At 39.2% G+C, this 22477-nt stretch overlaps 1 protein-coding gene across 4 annotated transcripts in view; it reads right to left on the bottom strand.

Moving 5' to 3' along the window:
- The window catches only part of SAMD3 (sterile alpha motif domain containing 3), an 80518-nt gene that overhangs the window by 33207 nt on the left and 24834 nt on the right, over nt 1-22477 (bottom strand). For 2 of the 4 annotated variants that reach the window (XM_064486705.1, XM_064486704.1), the window contains exons 1-6: nt 17281-17359; nt 16929-17028; nt 16063-16252; nt 12808-12915; nt 3126-3311; nt 2792-2876 (exon numbers count right to left, since the gene is read on the bottom strand). In XM_064486705.1, coding sequence (XP_064342775.1) covers nt 2792-2876; nt 3126-3311; nt 12808-12915; nt 16063-16252; nt 16929-17007 — 648 coding nt within the window. In that variant the 5' untranslated portion in view covers nt 17008-17028; nt 17281-17359. Of the gene's footprint in view, nt 1-2791; nt 2877-3125; nt 3312-12807; nt 12916-16062; nt 16253-16928; nt 17029-17280; nt 17360-22477 lie in introns of those variants that run through there. The other 2 variants (XM_031456312.2, XM_064486706.1) reach the window with 2 other exon arrangements.

The raw sequence follows: 22477 nt of genomic DNA, 5'->3' as shown, positions 1-22477 counted from the left end.
TATCTGTATCTTATAGTAACCTATAATGGAAAATAATCTGAAAAAAATATACATATAAAACGGAATCAGTTTGTTGTACATCTGAAACTAACACAATATTATAAACCAACTATACTTCAATAAAAAATTTGAGAATTAAATTAGTCCTAAAGCCAAATGCTTCCTTGTCTGTGCTCTTTCTCCCTCTCTCTCCCTTTCACACACACACATTAATGTTCTAAGAACTTTTCTACATCTTCCACTGTTACATTAGAAATACAACCTTGCACATGCTTGCAGAGAGAGTTTGGGTAAACATCTACCACGCACCAGAGTTTCCCCTTCCACGCTATGTGTACAAACTTGGGCCAGAACGTGTTAAGCAATTTTGCAGGTCTCATCAGTTAACCATGTTTAGTCAAGATCACTGGAAACAAAAGTGGGTAAAATGCACACAAGATCAAAGTAAGCATTATTCATTACTTTCTATTCGTCTCACTTTGATAACCATGAAAGTAAAGATCAAAATGGAATTGGATACATACGTATTTGCTTATATATATATATATATATATATATATATATATATATATATATATATATATATATATATATATATAGATTCTCTGGAAGGACCCTTTAATAATACTGGTTACTTCTGGGAAGGAAAACTGGGTGACTGCAGGGTAGAGGAGGGAAGGAGATTTTTCCATCTATACCTTTCTAGCTTTTGAATTTGAATCCCATGAATGTATAACTTATTGAAATAGCAAATTTAGATTGTTCCTTTAAAACATAACTAGTTCTATACACCATAACATGAATTTGTTGGCAGACATTATATCTCAAGTGTAGAAGGAATTCTTCTAACTAATTTCTGTCAGTCATGTTGTGGTGATTATCAGTATTAGGACCCCTGGTTTGTTTGGGGTTTTTTTGGTTTTTGGGGTTTTTTTTTGCTTTTTAAAGACTAAATTGGGTTTATTTTGAAGGGCGCTTTTATATGCAACAGCGTATGTTAGAATGGATGTCACACTAAAAGCAAGTACTCCTGAATACTAGTCTGAGCTTCAGTGGTTACTGGTTCCTGATATTATGTCTTTTCTGAGTCTGGGTGGTGAAAGAGAATCTTTAAGGCCCTCTCCACTCTGCTCAGAAAATTCTATAATTCTATCCGTATATAATGAACCTTTTCTTGGGAGGAGGGAAAGAAAGAAAGAAAAGGAGAGAGAAAGAAAGAAAGAATAGGAGAGAAAAAGAAAGAAAGAGGAAGGGAGGGAGGGAGGGAAGAAAGAAGGAAAACAGAGACCTTAAATTGTTTTTATATTCACAGATATTAGCGTTTATCTTTTGTTATTCAAATTGGAACTAATTCTTAAATTCTATGTCTTCAAGAAAGCACGGCAAAAAAAATTTCACACTAATATCTGCAATAAGGTACAAAAGACATCTATCTTGTTTAGATACGACTACCAATGTGGACGTACACAGCATATAGAGATAGGAGAACTAATAGACAGCACGTCTTTAGGTACACAAAGATGTAATTCTTCCCAATTGTCCTTTAAATCATATAGTTCCAGTGTCACATTACACTCAATTTTTTTTAACCACCATGACTATTTTTAAGAGTACAGGTCAGGAGTGTTAAGTACTGGGCAGTGAAGATTCCAGGCTTTTAAAGCCGAATGGCATGTGGGTCCGGAGAGTAAAGCATGTACCAAAACCTCTGGAGCAGTGTTTCTCCACCCTGGCCGCACATTAGAATCATCTGGGGGACTTAAAAAAATGGCAGGGTCCCGTCTTCCAATCAACTAAATTAGAGTCTCTGGGGATCCAGACATGCAGCCAGAGTTGGGAACTGCGGTCCCAGAACATCTTCAGGATCGGCTTTTGTCAGAACAGCCGAGAAGTGAGAGGTGAGGCTGGAGGTCTAGACTTCAAACCTGGACAACCACTCCACCCTAGCCTAGTGATGATAGCACGGATGCAGGTGTGGCCACATCCTTCTCTTTCTGCTCATCGCATCTCTTTAAAGATCCTTCCTAGAGATTCATCATTACACATGAGCTGCCAAACAGCTTTGAGAGATAGGAAGATGACGGCAGAGAGAGGAAGAAGACAAAGGAGGAGGATGGGAGGGATGAACATGTGGAGCACAGAGGAGTTTTAGGGCAGTAAAAATACTATATATGATACAATAATGATAAATACATTTATCCAAACACATAGAATGTCCAACACCAAGAGTGAACCTTCATGTAACCTATAGATGTTGGGTGATAAGGATGTGTCAATGAAGGGTCATCAATCGTAAAAAAGGTACTACTCTGGCGGGCAATGTTCAATGTCAGGGACTTGCATGTGTGGGGGCAGCGGGTATATGGGAAATCTCTGTACCTTCCACTCAATTTTGCTGTGAACCTAAGGCTGTTTTAAAAAATAGTTTGTTTTTTTTTTAAGAAGACAAAGGAAGACAGACAGACACAGAGAAATCATCAAAACAAAACCAAAAAAGGAAACGAACAAATGAAAAATAACAGAGCCAGAGGGAGAGAGAGAGAGAAAGAGAGAAAGACCAAAGCTAAAAGTGAAACAGATTTATAGCAAGAGACTGAAGGGACGGCCAAAGGAACAGAATCAGAGAGAGACCAGAGTCGGAGAAACTGACAGAGAAAGAGAAACAGATAGACTTAGACAGACAGAGACAGGGACTGAGGAAAGGGGAATGAGGCACACAATTACTGTACAATACAGGCTGTTATATTAAGATGGGTGGAGAGTAGCAGAATGGCGCCGCGTGCTCACTTACAAAGCCACCGCCGTCCTCGTCCAGGAAGGGGTGGGCCTGCAGCAGGGCGCTGACCACGTCGTTGTACTGCTGGGTGGTGGGGTACCTGTTCAGCACAACGAGGAGGAGATTTTTCAGTTCCAGAAGCCCACATTCCTTCCGATGAGTCCAAACTACATTCACTTCTCTTCAATTCTTTCTATCTGACAAGGTAGATATTCAAATATTGGGCAAAATTGGACTAATTACCAATACGTCCTCCAAAATCTGAAGAGAATTGGTTCCCAATGAATTCAACTCTACTCTGAAAACACACCCTCTCCCAAAGCAGTGAGTCTGCCCTGTTATTACTCACAGTGAGCCTTCCAGATACTTAGTCATGTCGGCCTGGAGAAACTCGATGATCCTTATCCTCATGCTGTGATCGGGACACTTCTGTTCTGCTAACATGCATTTGACGTCGTAAGGAAACTCTGGTAAAACATAGGACTTAGTCCACTGTAATGCTTTATTTCTTGCTAGGACATGCTTCACATTCCTTCTGTTAAATATAAACACACAAAGAGTGAAATTCTGTTTCAGATATGTGCAACTTATGAAAACTTACGATATAAACCACTTTCCTGAGATCGAATTATGTCAGTCATCAATCCATCTTCCATCCAATCATCTACCTGCAAATATTTGAAGTCTCCATAGGCATCTTTGTTTCCTTCCCCTGTGCACACACATAAATACTTGTCCTTCTGGGGAAAATGTCATCACAAATATAGACTATAGAATAAAGTCTGAAGTTGGAAAGAATATTGATCCGTATGTCTTGAAGACGTAATATGTAATGCATAGCTCAAAACTGAACAAGATTTCTAACTAAAAGAGAGTCAGTTGCAATTCAGCAAAGCCAATGAGACAAATAAAAAAGTCAGCATCTGATTAAGAAAATTCTTCTAATTAATTTATTCGGCTGCTGTTCGCAGTGAAATACAAGAGCCACTTAATTTAGTTGGTCTTTGACTATTTTAATAAATTTAGTTTCTAAATTAAATATGAGTATCAGATACTCTGATCCATTCGGGTGAAATTACTACAGAAGGCTACAGAAAATGACAGCTACAGAAAGCAGATCAGTGGTTGCCTGGGGCTGGGGATGGGAGTGGAGAATGCCTTAAAAAAAAAGGACACCAAACAGTTTTTTAAGGTGATGAAAGCATTCCAAAATGGATTGTGACAGTGGTTGCATACCCACATAAATTTGCTAAAATTAACTGAGCTGTATACTTGAAATGGGTGAATTTTATGTCACGAACATTAAACCTCAATAAAACTGTTTATAAAAGTAAGTATCAGAATCACTGTGAAACCTTACAGTTAGTGACTGATCAAGTGTGTAAAAAGTAAAATTTCCAAGCAAGTTAACCAGAGGCAATAGGGAGCTTTCAATCTGCTTCCCTAATAGGATGATTGGAATGGAAGTGAAGTAAAAGAGGCAAGCCAAGCAGAAGACAAAGACACAGAGATTTCCTAAATGAGCCCAAGCAGGTTAATTTTCTGGAACAAGCATGGAATCCGTAGTAGTCCAAACAAAATTCAGACGCGCTTTGAAAGGCCAGGCTTCCTTTAGAATTTTAGGTCACGTTTTGTAAGACAGAAAGAGGTATAATGAAACACGGGGAATAAAAACAAGAGGAGAAAGAACTCCCCTCTCTTTTCATAATAAGCTCTTTCTCCTTTTCTCCCTCTTTGGCAATAGCTGGATCCGTGGTGCAAATATGTCCTGGCTAAAATAAGTACACCGATAATTTAACAGTTGATTCAATATAGCAATAGGCAATTTCCAGAAGAAATCTGTGCTGCAGCCCAGGCTATTTTCCAGTATGTTCTCCTCTCATTTCATTCATTCATTCAGCCAGTATTTACTGGGGGTGTACTTTGTGGCAATTACTCTCCTACAATCCCTGTGTCTTTTGCTTTTCCATTTTCCTATTTCTTTCTCCCATGATCGCTCCCTTATCTACTCAGACCAAGTGTGTAAAGTAACAGCAAGTTTTGTTCTCTGTATTTTGTGCCTTTCCAGGATTTCTTTTTAAAGGTGCTGTAACTGTGCAGGTGTTAAACTTGTTTTCAGTACAACATTTTAACATCTATTTCCTTTTCCCCTGGAGTTTCAAGCAGCTAAATTAAACTGCATGACCCCCTTTCAACTTCTGAGGTTGCCATGTCTTTATTTAGTACAGCATCAATGGATAACTCCAATACTCCAATGCCGTAAAATAGGGCTTGAGACAATTTTTACCTTCTTGTTCTCTGTATTTTTTCCTATATGCCTTTTCTTTTCCACACTAGGGGAGGGACTATATAGCACGGTATTATTTCTGTCAAATGCCTGGAATGTATCGAGTCACATGCAGGCTCTATCCAAGCCAGATATTCCGTCTTGCTCCTAATAGAATCATCAGACAAAATCAGAGGCATCAAATTTTCCTTTCCTTTACATTTAAGCAATTTAACAAAATATTCTGGAAGTGAATAAAATACAAGTTATGCTAACTAATACAAGTCAAAACTAGCATTACACAAGAAAAGGGACTCATTAGAAATTTAAAATATATTCTAATTTGGGTGCAGATAACTGCAGGCACAATCACTATCCACTACAAAATGATATTTGCATTGGATTTTAAAAATCTTTACTGTGAAGTTAAGATTCCTCATATCTTTATGGAGGTAGAGTTGGGCAGGACACCCTGGAAGTCAGCCCAAACTAAGTGCAGGGAGCAGAAAGCAGTCCTAAACTAAGAGGATGCTAATATTTCTGTTCCAATCTGACAGCCAGTGCTCTTCAACAAGATAGCCACCACAAAACAAGAGATCTTTAGGCCAGTGGACCTCAGTCCTGGGTTCACAGTCCAATCATCTGTAAAACTTTTAAAATGTGTTGATGATCCCAGTCTAATTGAATCAGAGTCTACTACAGTAAGCACTCAGTTTATACTTGTAATAAAATAAAACGTACAATAAAGTTAAGCTGACACATTCGATAATTAACAGTATCATTACTGCAGTATGTGCTAATTAAAAAAATTATGAGATGGAGATTCTCCAGAAAAAGCTCACGGACTCTAAAAGCTTTTTCTAGCCATAGTAAGAGTGAAAAATCATTTAATTCTTTTGCTCCCAAAGAACAGACAATCTAGGGCTCACCTAGAGTAAGGAAGATGGCTCTCTGCAGAACAAATCCAGCTGAACTCCAGCTCTCTAAGGAAAAAGTCTCAGTGTACAGAAGACAGAAATTAAGCCTTGGCAGGGAGCAGAGGAGGCATATATGAGGGCGGGACTAGTATTTTTATCTCCTGTGTATATAACTTAATAATTAGGGCAGTTCATAATGTGGTCCAATTTGTGTGCCATTTATTATCATCCAGCATCCAATGCAAATGCTCAGCTCCGTCCAAAACTCAAGCCTACTAACTTTCTAGAGCACACCATGCATGTGTCAGCAGCTGTTTCTCTCACTCCAATGCCCTATGTTTCCCCTTCTCTAAGGGCCCCTGGCTTGGAGATAATCTGCTACCTCGAGGGACTGCGATGTTCTTCTAGTCTTGTAAAATGGTTTTGCTTTCTGGTCCTCAAAGAAGAAGAGCAAGGGACAAGGGGAGCACTTTGCTGTGAAGAACAGCCAGTCCCGCCACAGGGCTTGGCCCTTCACACATGACATGCCACCAGTGGCAGTGCCCCCTCCACTGCAAGGAAAAGCAGTGACAAACACCGTGCTCCCCCGGGGCTGAACTGAAAGACTGTGTACCACAAGCCACTGTTTTGAGATCCTACTTCCATTTGATTCTTTTCCACACACAAACTCGCAGATGACTTCATACACTGAAAATGGTATATATTGGGATGCCCAGTTTTATATTATCAATTCTGAAACTAAATGGCATGTACCCACAGCAACATCTAAAAGCTTAAATGTTCTTGGAACATAGAGGAAGAGAAAGGAAGCTACAGGAGGCTTAGTTTAAAGAATTTGCTATCATCTTACCATAGGACAGAAAAGGACCTTATAATATGTATCTTCAAAATAGGGACCAAATTTCACCAAACTCCAAAGTGAAACAGAAATGTTGCCTCTATGTTATTATGCCAGTACTCCGAGATTTACCTGCTTTATTTTACCTAGGCAAGACTCTCCACTGCTAAGAAAACAAAGTAAACAAGAAGTTTTAAAAGCCCAGTAGAGAGATACATGCCAATGACAAGGGGAGAGGCCATCTCTGAAAACAGTGAACAATGTCGCTGCAAAACACGCGTGGACTATGAAGGAAATGCTGCTCTACTGCTCAATTGATGGTATCCACCCCTAATTCAGAAAATGTTTGCTCCACATTCTCAGCATTTTGATGTTTGCTTTTAATTTATGTTTTATAGCTCTGGGCTATCACATCTGCCATTTAATCCATGAGACTTGCAAAGGAATTTAGCTTCTGAAAGGCATGTGTGAACATATAATCAAGCATAAAGTAGGGTAGAGAGGTGGTTGGCATCAGGCACTGTGCTGTGGCACAGACAGACAGACACCTCTCAAATCCTCCCTGACCTTGGTTGCCAGGGCAAGATTCAAAGATCCAGAAGATTTTGGGGGCATTGACTAATCAAAAAAAGAAGCATAAAATAAATAAATCTTTTATTTCTTCCCATTCCCTAGTTATTCTTGGCATTGATGGATGCACAAAGATCCAGAAACTTCTAGCCTTTACCCTCAATATTTACACTTACTAGCATGACAGCCACAAAAAAAGATCTCATGGTGCTGTCATGTCTGAGTCCCTCTTTTTCTTTTTCATTCCTCATTCATACAAAAGAAAAAGTAATGATACATTACCTACTCTGTTATTGCAGAATGGTTCAGTACTACTGCTTTGTAGTTCAGAATTATATGTCTTGTCTACTAGACTCTGAGTTCCCCTAGGCAAGGATTAAATTGCCCCCGACTTCATCCCTAGCTCATGGTGTATATTCAGTAACTTTTGGACTGAATAAAAAAGGAAAAATAAAAATCAAGCTTACTTTTATCTCTCTAAAGATTCCATATTAGATTTAATGAGAATAGGCAGGAGCCAGAAAATTATTTATCAGTCATGTAAGCCCAGTTTTCCCTGATTCTGCAACTCCTGTTTGGCTGGGTCCACAGATATCTTCTGTACTGAAGGAAATTTCAGTTCTAGCTTCATGAGCCAATGTTCCTCATTTCATTTGGACCACTGCTCAAGCATCACCTAGTTCACAGTTGAAGGGCTTCCTTGAAAACCCCATCTAAGTAGAACCCTCCTGTGGCTAACACACACATGCACATACACACACCACTCATTCTCTATTCTCTCCTTTCCATTGCGGTATTGGTGTTCATAGCACTTAAACATACACATATAATGTAATATCATAGGTACTCATTATTCTCTTCACCATTAGAATGTGAACTCTGTGAAGTGGGAGGCTTGGTCTGCTCTGCTCACTACTGTCTCCTCAGTGCCTACACCAGAGCCTGGCACAGAGTAAGCACTCTGTAAATGTTTACTATGGAATGAATGAATCCTGGCTTTGATAAGAGGTCAGTATTTCTTCAGGTGTTTCCTGTAATGTTAATAAAAGTTATACAAAAAAAAGAATTCTTGGTCAAACAGAGTTAAATGGGTTTTCTTACTGTAGGACTCCTCAGAGCATTTACAATGTTCATGGACACTGGGAATCTCCAATCAAGGACTAGAGTTCGAGTGCAACACTTCCAAAGCACAGAGCCCTTAGGTATGTGTGTTCTATACACCCATGGGATAGGAGATGTGGGATCCTGCACTTCACTCTGAGGGATTCTTGCTGTTTCACTGACCTGGGATTCAGCATCTAAATGTGACCATTTACCACTCGTTCTGTCTTTGGTGCACTTCACTGAACCTCCCTTTATTACGTGCTGGAGAAGATGCACACACAACTGTGCTGCCCCTTACTTGAGCTGTGTATGTGACAGTGCCTACAAACAATACACCAGGTGTCGACCAATTGACATTTGCCCCACTGAGCTTAGACAGGTGGGTAAGATCATTCTACAACATTTTATAGCAGCACCTGACTCAGGAAAAAAATTGTTAAAGTAATTTTTAAATATGTGTGCAACCATGACTAATTTATAATTACCCCCAAAGGCTGAAGCAAAACAACTACACATATATATTTAAAGTTCAAGCAAAGTGCTTTTAAAATAACATTTAGGAAACTTCTAACTGTTTATCTGATTTCAGGCTTTTTTAGGTACTAAAAGGGAAGCAAATAGTTTCAAATAGCGTAGATGAAAAACTAAGACTGGCATTGCAAAAAAACCCAAACTTTCTAAAGATTTCGCATGTTGAGGATGGGACTTTATAAACCTTCCATCATGAAAGGGCATTTAAGCAATTGGATAAAGAGCACAAAATCACCTATCACCGAAGAAAACTGCATTGTCACAGCACCCTGGTTTTTCCTTAGGACACAGAATTCACCCACTGGCATTCACACATTTCTACTAAGGAATTTTTGAGAACCAAAATCAGGTGAACGTCCTGTCTCTAGAGCCTTCCTTTACTTCTTGTCTGCAAATAATCTGGATAGAAAAAACATGTTCCTTTTAGGGAACGTAGGAAAAAAGATCACAAGAATAATGCCGGCCACCTTACATGGTGTGACAACAGCTTTAGGTACTTTAATTTTTAACTCATTTGGACCTCAGAGACTACATATGCGGGTGGGTGTTCCCATCTCTCATTGTGTTGAGACCACCTGGTGAGGAATGGATGAGTCAGGATTCCCAGACAGGTGTGTGAGACCTCAAAGTTGGCACGTGGTCCACCACCCTTCCCTGCCTCATGAAAGCAGTTGGCTTCATGAAAGCCTTGTAGCCAATCATCTGCTTCCTAGCCTGTTGTGTGTGCATGGCTTATAAACTCCTGGAGTTTAACTCTGTTTTGAAAGATAGTGTATTTAACAGCAAAGGAAACTATAAACAAAACAAAAGGACAACCTATAGAATGGGAGAAAATATTTGCAAATGATGTAACTGACAAGGGCTTAATTTCCAGAATATATAAACAGCTCATACAACTCAGTAACAAAAAACAAACAACCGAATCAACAAATGGGCAGAAGACCTAAATACACATTTCTCACATGGCTGGATGAAAAAGGATGTGGGAAGGGAGAGAATCTGTCCCACCCCAATCCACAGCCCCAGGTAAAGGGCAGGATCAGAGCAAAAATATCTACAACAGGTACCCCTGCCTTGTCCTTATCTGCCCCTACACAGCTGGTTGCCTAGGAGGGCGACACCTGACCCACGCTGGACCCCTCAGTTTCTCTTCCCCAGATCCTGGACTAAGCAACACCGAAAGACTGAGTCCATTGGCTGGGACGCCCTGAGCTGTTTCCAGGGAGAACGCCCCCTGGAGGCAGTGCTGGGGCAAGGCACTCGTAGGCCAGCCAGTCTGAACCGGGCAGAGCAGCCAGGAGTAGGAGGATAAACCCGTCCTCAGAGGGAGAAGCAAGGGACCGAGGCAGATGCAGGAAGCAGAACAGAGGCAGAGGTGGCCCTCGCCTGGCTCCACCAGCGAGGGGGACGGCTTCACCTCTGGCTTTCCAGCACCAGCTCCTCTGTGCCCAGGGGACTTTACATGTTTGCCCTTGCATGCTGTGAAATGCTTTTCCTACAATAGACTCCCCTTGTTTTAAGTTAGTATGGATTCGTATTTCTTACAGCCAAATATATATACTAAGGCAAGGGACATGAGTTGATTTTTGGACATGCTTAACTCTGACGTGCTTGTGGACAGAGATGGACGGCGGGGGGGCATATAGACTAGGAGAGACTTTATGATTAGAAGGAAGATATGGGGGTATTGGCCCTGGTTTCCAAACCCTCTTATTTCTCTCCATTTCTAATCCAGTTCTGTTATTTTCTCCCCCTTGCCAGACACTATAAAAATGAGAGATACCATGAAGCACAGGCTGTGCCTTTGACCAGCCACGGGAAAAAATGGGAATGATAATATGAGAATGGACTATCAGCAGAGGGCTTAGGAAAGAGCAAAGGCCTATAGAACCTACAGAGGTGGCACCCTCCTCTCGCACCGGCAGTAAGTAGGGAGAGGAAAGAAGCCCTCAGGAGAGGGGATTACCACCTGGAGCAGTGCTGTGTAGACAGGTACACTGAGTGCTCTCCGGTGCTTCCACTGTGCTCAGCACTGAGCAGGTGTTACTTATTTTTAGACAGTGGTCCTCACAAGAGCACCATGAGGAAAGCATTGTGGTTATTATTCCCATTTTGCAGAGTTGGAAACTGATTTACAGTGGTATTAGGGTTGGACTCCTGGGAGAGTTGTCGCTCTTCCTGTCTCTACTCACACCTGAACAGTCAGAGGAGGGACTGGCTGCTTGTGGTAGCTTCATGATGCGGTCACTGAGACCTCATGGCTGACTTCATACATCTGGAGCCACACTGAAGGACAGCACTTGGAACCAACCAGCACCCATGAGCAGAAAGGAGATGAATGATGCCACCACTGAAATGTCTTTACATCTCCTGAACCACAGACCAGGAAGACCACGGGGACCAAGTCTCACCTAGGACCTCGCCTCCCACCGTCCTGTTCGCCACCCCAAATGGGAGCCAGAGCCAAGGAGGAAGATAGAGCCTCAGACTGGGAGGCCCTGAGGAGCTTTGAGCCCAGGGCTGAGACTGCTAGGCTGAAGGTAGTAGAGAGAGAAAGAGAACAGAGAGGATGCCCAGAGCTGACCCGTTTTGTAGGAGCTCCTGATCGAAGGTGCAGTTTTCCCTGTGCTCAAAGGGCGGCTGGGGCCCGGTGGCCAGGGGTGGGGCTGCTGCCTTTAGTCCCCTGGACTCCCACCCTGATGGCGGTAAAGTCCGTGCTCAGGCGAGAAGGGCCCAAACAGAAAACCTAGCTAGAAGCTCCCTGACTTCTCTAAACTCGGTTTCACTCATTCACAAAAAAGAGAGAATGTATATATAAACAGATAAACAACAAGGTCCTACTGTATATCCCAGGGAACACATTCAATATCTTGTAGTAACCTATTACGAAAAGGAATCTGAAAAAAAAATGTATGTGTGTAACTGAATCGCTATGCTGTACACCAGAGACTAACACAACATTATAAACTGACTGGACCTCAATAAAAAAATATATTTTTTTTAAAAGAGACAAGAATGCCCACCTTGCAAGACTACTGTGTGGACAAAATGAGACAATAATGTAAGGATTTGTGAAAACTATAAAGGACCACACCCTGGCCTGACTATCGCCTAGTTACGCTTCTATACCAGCTGACCTCTCTCCTTTCAATGACAGTACGTTTAACAAAAAGCATTTGCTCATCAGCTGCTGGAAACAACATGTATCACAAGGCTGGGTGGCTGGGACTCGTGTACCAAGTCTCACCTACAGTCCCCCTCAGGACTTGGCTTGGGCGCCCCTTTCCTGCGTCTGGTTCTCTAGGTCTATAGGTTTCCTCTCTTCCAATGCAGCCTGTACGATGAAATACTATACCTCACAAAACCCGGTGTAGGAATATAAGGAAATGTTTACCAAAGCAGTGCCTCCATCAGGAACAGCCAGGCCAAGACAACAACTACCAAACAAAAACAAGGAATCCACGGAAGTCATATTCTATAGGACGTTATTCACAGAATAAATTCTGTCCCTGTGGCTACTGCCAATCACTCTGGACAGTTTATGACAGAGAAATCTTCTTTTTTCCTTAACAACGTGTAATTGAAAAATGCATAATATCATCTCAGACTTCACTTTTCCAATGCAAAGACCGAAAAGCTTAACCTTTGTCTTTTACCAAATAGCCTTCATCACTTGATACAAAAATCCTTTCCAGAAAAACAAATAGCTTCCACTTAGAAATACATGTAAGTACATGAAACCTCATAAAAATAACGGTAAATATTATTATTTAGCCTTAAAAGGTCGAGACGTTGTCAATCCCACCTCTGTTTCAGGACTCTTTGGTCAATTAGTCCATGATCAAGGTTTTCAGCTGGATGGGAAGATGGCACCTGCTCCCCACGACTGGCTGGACTGGAGGACTGGTCATCCCTGTCACCAAGAAAGAAAAGGCGGGTCAGGGGCTATTTGACAGGAGCCACAACCACTGCTGTCACAGTGGCTCTGAAGGTGGGGGTCAGCCCATCGTCAACTCTGTGATCTTTATCTGTTTCCAAGCTCCACTTCAGAGTCATGACTAAGAGAACTGAAAGGAGAACCCTTGGGGGTCATCTCACTCAGTATCAGGGTATCCATGCCAGGAGGCAGACGATGCTAGTCCACAGTGCTGTTTCCACCAATCTGTCATATTTATAAATGGCGGTATGATAATTGTTTGCTTTATGAAATAATGGTGATAGTAGAATGTACCTTTATTGGTTAATATTCTTATATGGCCAAAAAACAAAAAAACGGTGAACTCTGTCAGACCCCTTCTCTGTTCTCTGCCATTTGGGGAGACCTTTATTTTCTGTGTAATTTCATGATCTTAGAATCACACTCCACTAACTCCTGCATTTTCTGAGTGGTGCCCAGAAAGGAAAGCAACTTGCTCACCACCACAAGCTACTCAGTAGCAGCACCAGCTGACCTTAGTTTTCCAACTTCCTGTCCAGTGATTCTGCTACCAGATTCCACAAGAACACCACCAAAAAGCAACAGCAAATACTCCTATTACATATTCCTATCATTTGCCTAAGTTGGAGTAGGATGCCAAATATCCTGTCTAAAGGTGGCCTGTAAATTTTTTTTTTTCAAAATAACATACCAGGCAATCATCAGGCATTAAATGAAATTTGAACTCAAGTTGAAATCCATCTGCAATCTCTGATCTAGCCTGCTGTTTTATAAACTCTTTAGAAGGAGTCTTAAGCATCAGTTATTCTACCCACTTCATTTTACAGTTGAAACTAAGAAAAGTTAAGCAAATCTTCAGGGTTAGATGAGTAGCTAATATCAGAACAGTGATTTGAAATCAAATGTTTTGATACCTAGCTTCAGGGTTCTTTTTACTACACCGAGTTTCCTATCTTTATTAAGCACTTCCTAAAAGGATTTAATTAGATAGCATGTTAAATAAATAGTATTTCCTCATGCCTTTTTCTATTATCATGATTCCCACATGACAATATATTTGTCAAGTGACAATATATTGACAATAAGCAAATACAGCCAATAAATATTTTAACCATATATAAACAATAAACCCACCAGCAATTGTGGTTTTGCACCAGAATAATTTAATCTGAATGCAAAACGAAACAATCCTTAGAGTCAACTATTTACTGGCTTGAGTGAACCGCCTTCACTCATCAATCCCTGGAAGACCAGTGTTCGGAGGCTTGGCTCCATTTGAAAAGGGCTTTCTTAACCAGGTTAGCAAAGCTGATTATTTAACAAAAGACTACTTTGGTCTGAGTGAAGGAGGAGAGATTTTCTCAAAGATAATGATACTTCTAACATCCGTATGAGTAAACATGGAGTTAAGTACTGTATTCCTTTTCACAACCTACAGATGAAGCAACAGGAGTGTCAACATTTACCATAATCAGTCCAAGTCAGTGGTAGAACCAGGAATGAAGCCCAGATTTCCTGGCAGTCCAGCTAGTTCTCATTTACTAGAGAACATTATAAATTGATTTGCAGTGGAAGCAAGGCTGTCTGTTTTCTTCCAAGCTGTGCCTAAGGCAGTATCAAGATTCCAGGCAACTGAGGGGAACTTCCAGCTCAAGAGTCCAACTCGTCCAAGAATGCTGGGAAATTACTTTGAGCTCTGCTTGAGGTTTCCACCCTCCCTTTGCTGGAAAGGAGTGAAAGCATGCAACGGGAACTTCATCGAAAGTCATATATTGACGAGTATGCTTTTACATAGATATGTCAAAACCACGTTTAGAAGAAGTCCTTCAAATAAATCAGATGGTGGAATCTCCAGACCAGCCATGGACCATTCCTTTAAGCCTGCCTATCCCCTCCCATGGCCCAAACATCCAAGTATTCTAGGACTCTGATTACTTAAGTCAGGCCTCTCTAACATAGTGCTGCTTCTAAAAGAGCAAGACAAAAAAAAAATATGTATATATATATATAAAAATATATAAATATATATATTTAAAAATATATAAATATATATATTTAAAAATATATAAATATATATATTTACAGACATAATCTGGAAAAAAAAACTAAAGTAAAAACATAGAATGGATTTCACCAAACATCATAATCTTATTTTAAAAATTCATGAATAATTGGTCTTCAGCAGTTATCTAACCTTAGAAACCTTCCAAAAAGTCTCAAATATGGAAAAACCAAATCAGAATGCCTAAAATGATCCTGGGGGATAGATTTGTGAAGATTTTGATTTTATAATTTCTGTTACCATTCCCTTTTACTGCAGAAGTCAGCGATTGCAGTTTATTGTTATTTGATTAAAAAACAAACAAACAAAGGGTGAGGGTATAGCTCAGTGGTAGAGTGCATGCTTAGCATGCACAAGGTGCTGGGCTCAATCCTCAGGACCTCCATTGCAAAACAAACAAACAAACCTAATTACCACCCCTCCCCCCAAATAAAAGCTTAAAAATAAATCAAGAAACAATAAAAACATCCCTAAACCTCAAAGCCACCACAAATTTTTATATGTGATTTTACAGGATGCTATGATAGCAGTCAGTACCCCAAGAATACTGTGAAAAATGAGAAACTCCACTGCAGCAAGAGTCTTAAGCAAATTATATTATGAAGGCCTCTAGAGGAGAATATAAATTAGTTACAAGAAGGAATCCTTGGCAAATAAATAAATACACACATAAATAGCTTTGGGAAAAGCAGAAGAGCAGAAAAAGATGCTTTTCTCGAATCCTAATGTTAAGACCTAAGCTGCAGAAGTCCACTTCCCCATGTGTCGTACGTGCATTTTAACTGCTTGTGACAGAGCTTTCTATATAGGGACTCTGGGCTCATAGGTCTTCCCTAACAACTGGAGTTAGTGTTTAAAAACTGCTGCATTAAACAAAAATGTATCTTGACTTACAAAACTTTGCAAAGAGTATCTTTTATACCAGTATCAGAGATACTGTACACACGATCTAGCTGAAAACAGGAACAATTTTCAAAGAGGCTTAAACCCTAAACGTCATGCTACAGCCATCATCGGGAAAGCGCAGCATCAAAAATAAGGCCATTCACGCACAGACTTACTCTGGGGCTGCTTCCACTTGCAGGACCCGGGCTGCTTCTCGAGGGCTTCCCGGGGACTTCAGTTCTTGACTCTTCTGCTTATATTTTTTAATTAAATCCATTAGAACAGCTTGGTGCCCAATTTTCTTTACTAGTTGCTGAACCATTCGATCATTAAGCGCTAGAAGAGCAGCCCCACTGACTTCTTCCTCTGGGAAAAAGAAAAAAAAAATGTCTCTACATGCCTGCCAGGTAAAGGACTGTAAGATACAACGCTCTGAGCAGGCAAAATTATTTCTGATGTTAAAAGGAGTATCTAAACTTGTGCTCTGCAGTTATAAAATTATCTGTGTTTTTGACAAAAATAGAACACTAAGATTGCATAATTCCAAATCCATGTCTGCCCCTAAGAAAGTACCAGAACATGGAGTCATAATAAAAACATTTTCTTTCCACATCAACGCCTCCCCTCTTCTGATTCTTTCTAACAGACATTGCTTTTGTAAGGAAAAAGAAATCTTTTTGGAAAAGTATTCTTAATGGTACCTCCCAGGCAATATTCACTACGTGTAAATCCAACACTGCACAAGGCTGCACAAACAATGCACACACTGCATACTTATGGACAAAAGCAGTATCAAATTCATATATCAAATATGTATTTTAAGTAACTCAAGATATATTTTATTCGAGTTGTTTTTGAAATATCAGATTCTCTTGTGGATATCAGGTCAAATGCAAATTCTCCTACAGTCAGTAGAGAAATGAAAGTTCCCCACAGCAACTCCACATCAATGTTCACATGCATTAGGAAAAAAAATCAATAACAGAGGACATTCAGTATTTAGGCTGCTCAATTAACATTTTTGAAAGTGTAAACAACTCACCTTGAAACCTATGAACTAGCTCTCCTAAGTTTTTCTCCACCAACCAATTGCAGACCTGCTCAACTGACCAGGTTTCCATTGCTGTATCCTGTAGGTACACCTGTAGAATAAAAAGAGAGAGTCTTCAGTTTTTCTTTCTGATTGTTGCTCTTTCATTTATTCATTTGTTTTTACCAATCTGTTCTCTAATCTCAGCCCTTCCTCTGCCAGACTCTTTTAGACTCTTAATCCTAAGCTTCTTTAAAATTATTCTTTTCTGAACACACATCTAAAATTTGCTAATAAAACACTCTTTTTAAAAATGAGATCAATTTGAACCTATTTCCTAGTCTCATTTCTCAAATTTCTTCACCTTCTCCTACTTTTTTTCTACAGGCATCCCTCAGCTTTACTAACAGACAGCTAGAGACGTACAATGGTACCCAATCCAGTACCATTAACACCCAGGTTTCTTCACAAAGAAAAGAAAGGTGTGAAATTCACCACTAGTAGGCTCATCAGGAAACGGGTGACATTTACAAAAGGGGTGGGCAAGGGAGGAAGGATCAGATAAAAGCCTGACAGAGATACTTAGTAAACCAAGACTGGTTAACCCCTTGCTGCTCCCCAGGGAGGAGAGATTGCTTTGCTTCAGCAAGAGGAGGAAGTAAGAGCCAAATTCTCAGGAGAATCTGAATGTTTCTTTCCTTCCTTTCAATGATATTCTTACATATTCCATTCAGTTCTAGAACTTTATTGAACACCATTATGATTGGTAAAATAGCTAGGACACACTAGCAGGTTAATTGAAAACTTAGAGAAAAAATTAGTTGGCAGATTCAAAATGGGAAAATAATTCAATATATTAATAATTGTAAGTGAAAGAAGTACATAAGAAGTTGACAAGGTATATTCTTTAGCTCTTCAGTTATATCTGCATGGCACTATTCTTCTGTAACCACTTGGAACACTTAAAACAAGCAAGCCAATTACAATAATTTTTCTTATTTCCCTTAGGCAGCTCATTCTCTGTTTTTTCCTTAATAATTCAATCCAAATTACTTTTATGGACTGAGGAGAAACTGAAAAAAGCTTAAAACAGTTTAATCTTTTTAACATTACTTTTCTTAGTTGCATCTATTTTTTAAAAAATTGGAGTACAGTCAATTGCATACAACGTGTCAATTTCTGGTGTACAGCACAATGTCCCAATCATGCATATATATACATATATTCGTTTTCATATTCTTTTTTATTAAAGGTTATTACAAGATATTGAATACAGTTCCCTGTGCTGTACAGAAGAAATTTGGTTTTTTAATCTATTTTTATATATAGTGGCTAACATTACTTTTGATTTCATCTTTCAAATGAAATGATAGAGATTTACTTGTGCAGTAAGGTACTAACTCTCCTATTAAGACAGAGGGAAAGCTACTTTTAGAGAAATGGAATCACAAAGAAAGATAAAAACAGGTGTTAGATCATCTGTTTAAGTTTTATTGCTAGAAGTTCTCAAAATGAGTATTATATTGTATTTTTCATTTTTGTGTATTTGAATGTTACAGTTTCCAACATCACAGTTGGATGGTGGAGAGAACACATTTACCTTTCATTCTTGACAATCTGAAAAGATAACAGTCTTCAAAAATCATTTCCTAGAAAACAAGAACACTTCAAAGTAATAAGCCTCATTCTCATAAGTACTCACAAATACCAAGTTACAAAATTGAAAACAAGGGTTAAATATAGAAGAACGTCCTTCTGAATTACAGCAGTGGATTTAATTTGCCACAACAGTAGCCAGGACTCCTCCCCTAGGCTAAGCAGCAATAGCAGGGTGTGAAAAGTCATTATTTGCAAGACTCCGGTGTAAATTAAAAATCACACCTTCCTGTCACACTTCTGGCTTCCTTGTGAAGAGCAGGACTTAGAAAAAAATAGACAAGAAAGAAAAAAAAGACAACAATTCTCTAAACTTGAAGATTAAAAGGTATGCAGAGCAGAAGATACTGCCCTGCAGCCATCGATGGACAAAAGGAAATTTGAAAAAAAAAATGAATCCTTGGAAACCCTCTCATATTTTTTTAATTCCCGGAGTTTCACAAAATCTACTTCTGGGAAAACCAAAGCAGTTATCAAATTATAACCTCATACAAACAATAAGATTTAAAGAAGTATAGTTTTTGCCTATTTGTTTTTCTGAATATTTAATAAGATAAAGATACTTAGACAATGTGACATCTTTAAGTACCAGCCTTACAACTTCCTCTCACATATATCATGGATATATTATTTATGATCTTATATGTCATGAAAGAATAAAAAATATATCAAATGAGAAGAGCGGTATCCAGCAGCTTTACTGCATATCCAGCAGTTTCAGAAACATCTGAAGATTTTGAAATGTGAGGGCAAGTATTATCACTAAATATTTTAAGACACAATAATAAAAAGGAATAATAATAATTAATGAGTATTTTGTTTGAATACTCCAGCCAAACCCATATCATTATTTGATTAAATTATATTTCAATTAAATAAACCTGTATTAAATCTTAAATGATAGCATCTAATTAAAGCTAGGAAGAAGTAAGACTTTAGTTAAAGCAACCTAAATGTGGGCAAGTTTTATTTAACAAATCTGGTAAAACTCCAAAGGAAGATGATAGTGCAAACTGTTGTGAATGTGGTTTATAATCTTCAAGAGCAATGTGGCCTAGAACATCAGCCACAAATAAATACTTTTTAAGAAAATACAAAAATATTTTGTCTCTTTGCTTTTTGTTTGCATTTTTTATTTTTATTTTCCCACGGTCCAAAAGCTAAGACAACAAAAGGATTTTTTTAAAGCATTGGTGGCAGCACATACCCTCCCTCAGATCAATGTATCATCCTGCCCTGGGAAAGGGCATCTCTTACCACGGCTGCACTTGAAGGGACCAGCCATTTAGCAAAACTCAGGTCCCACTGGTGAAAAAGAAGGAGAATTGAGAGACAAAAATAGGGATGTGGCTGTCACATGGAGCACTGTCCAGCCTTGCAACCTAAGGCTGTTGGGTTGCAACCTTGCTTCAACATGAAGCACTGATATCATTGAACTTCACTGGAGCACAACATCTCAACCACTTTGGGCCACTGTTCATTCCAACCATCGCCAGATGGGGAGGAATGAAAACTGGAACAGTGAACTAAAATAGCTTGCATAGCTTAGCCATCAAAATGTTTACTGCCTAGATAGCTCAGAGCTAGGTCTACAATGATACCTCAAAGAAGTTAGAAGCCTTACCAAGATGATAAGACATGTACATACGAGACAGGAGGGAAGAGGGAAGGGCACAACTATTACAGGAATGACACAGCACTAGCACCAAGGTGGCAAAAAATTCAACTCCCAGTAGACCTGAGGCCCAAGATGGCAGGAGATTTGACTTCCAGTAGAGTTTGAGCTTCATTATATGCTCATTGTAATATATTAGCATGGTAAATGACACACCCACAGGTGCCATGACAGTTTCAAGGTTGACCATAAAAGGCTAAAAAGTGGGTAATGACCCAATTCCTGGTAATCCCAGCTCCTTCCCCCAAGTAGTTGTAATAAACCTCTCATTTGTTAGCATATGAAGTTACCAAGCCCATAAAAACTAACAAACCCACAACTCATGGTCACTCTCTGTCACCTTTGGAGACAACTTGCACTCTGTCTACGGAGTGGGCATCTCTCTGAATAAATCTACTTTCACTCAATTATGGCTCACTCTTGAATTCTTTCCTGCATGAAGCCAATGGCCCTCACTTGGCGGGGTGCATCCCAGGGACTCACCTGAGACCTGGGACATGGCCATCCTCTTGTACCCCATTTTCCTGTCTCACACACGCAGAGTATAAGTCAATTATGATGGGTGCTGTAAATAGCACTAGGGGCTGAATTTTCCCACTCTCCTGGAAAGGAATGAATCTTGATTTGGAATCTGAATTAAAGATACAGCTTAGACAATGAAGAAGCCAGAAGAAGTGGGATCAACAGAATGAATTAAAAGTAAAAGGCCAGAAATAAACAAGTCATGTTTTGGGACTTGAAAGGGAACCACACTGCCTAGAATGGTGAACACATTGCAGGGATTAACAGCAGACAGGGTCGGAAAGATCTCTGGAGAGCACGGAGTACTGAGTTCAGACTTTATAGATACACTTAGGCTTGGGAAAGTCATTGAGTTGATTGTGTATTCCATACTTTAGAAAGATTATTTTATGCAGCTGAGCCAGATGAATTACAGAAAAGGGTGTTCTTTCTGAAGTAAATTGCACATGAGAAGGAACGGTATAACTTTTACTAAACATTCCTATATGCACCAATTTTTTTTTTCATTTTAGAAAGATAGATATTTATACTAATCTTTCAAAAATTGTGGAAATAAAACTTTTATTTTTTTCATACATCATGGGCAAAAAGGGAGTGAGATCTACAAAGCCAGCTGACACCAGGCAAGTGAAACACACCAAAAGGAGCTGTCAGTATATGTTAAGCTAAGCCAAATGAAATTGCGATTATTGTACATACAAGAGTTTAAGATTAGTAATTTCTTATAGTTGAACTTACTGATTGAATCTTTTAAATTAATTAATTATTTTATTAAAGTATAGTCAGTTTACAATGTTGCATCAATTTCTAGTGTATGGCATAATAGTTCAGTCATACATACACATACATATATTCGTTTTCATATTCTTTTTCATTATAGGTTACTGTAAGATATTGACTATAGTTCCCTGTGCTATACAGTATGAACTTGTTGTTTGTCTGTTTTATGTATAGCAGTTAGTATCTGCAAATCTGATTGAATCTTGATTTTGTAAAAACTACTACTTTTTTGGGTTCCCTTTATTTAGCAAAACTTATCAGAGGTATCTGTAATTCACACCACCTCCAAAGTTTGAGGGACAGAAGTGAGGAATAGAATAATAGTAACTTAAATTTTTTATTTTTACACATATAAAGAAACTAAGCAGCAATCTATCTGGGAGGCTTAATTAAGTTAATGAACAAAAATAGCAATGAGCCAGAGTACCAGGTCGTTTGGGACTTTCGAGTCACAAACACCCAGGCCTTTCGGTTTGTGAGTCAGACTTTTGATGTGTCCTTGCTTTTGCCTAGCTGACGATCAAAGCTTGTGAATCAGCAACAAGAACTGTATTCTCTGGGTTCTTGTCAGAGACAGTACCTGTGAGCTGCACTGTTAACTTTTATCAAAAGCTGAATCTGTAATTGAGAAGACTTGATAGACATCAGTTCTTTCAGAATTAATTTATAAATTCCAATCCATACACAAATGTGTTTATATATTTTTACTTACTATGATAGTGGTAGTTATCCCAAAGAATACATAGGGGAAAAAGACCTAGAAATGCTTGGCAAAAGGACTTGCATTCCCAGATGCTCAAAAGTATTAAGTTATAATAAATATAAAAACATGGTTCTGGAGCAAAAGAGGACAGATCCTTGAAACAGAATAGAAACCTGGAAACAGAAATATATGGAAGTATTAAAAAGATGTTTTTCCAGATTGGTG

The sequence above is a fragment of the Camelus dromedarius genome, chromosome 6 (genome assembly GCF_036321535.1).
Source record: "Camelus dromedarius isolate mCamDro1 chromosome 6, mCamDro1.pat, whole genome shotgun sequence".
Lineage (NCBI taxonomy): Eukaryota > Metazoa > Chordata > Mammalia > Artiodactyla > Camelidae > Camelus > Camelus dromedarius.
The sequence above is the reverse complement of the archived record's forward strand: the minus strand, read 5'-3'. Positions and strand labels throughout refer to the sequence as shown.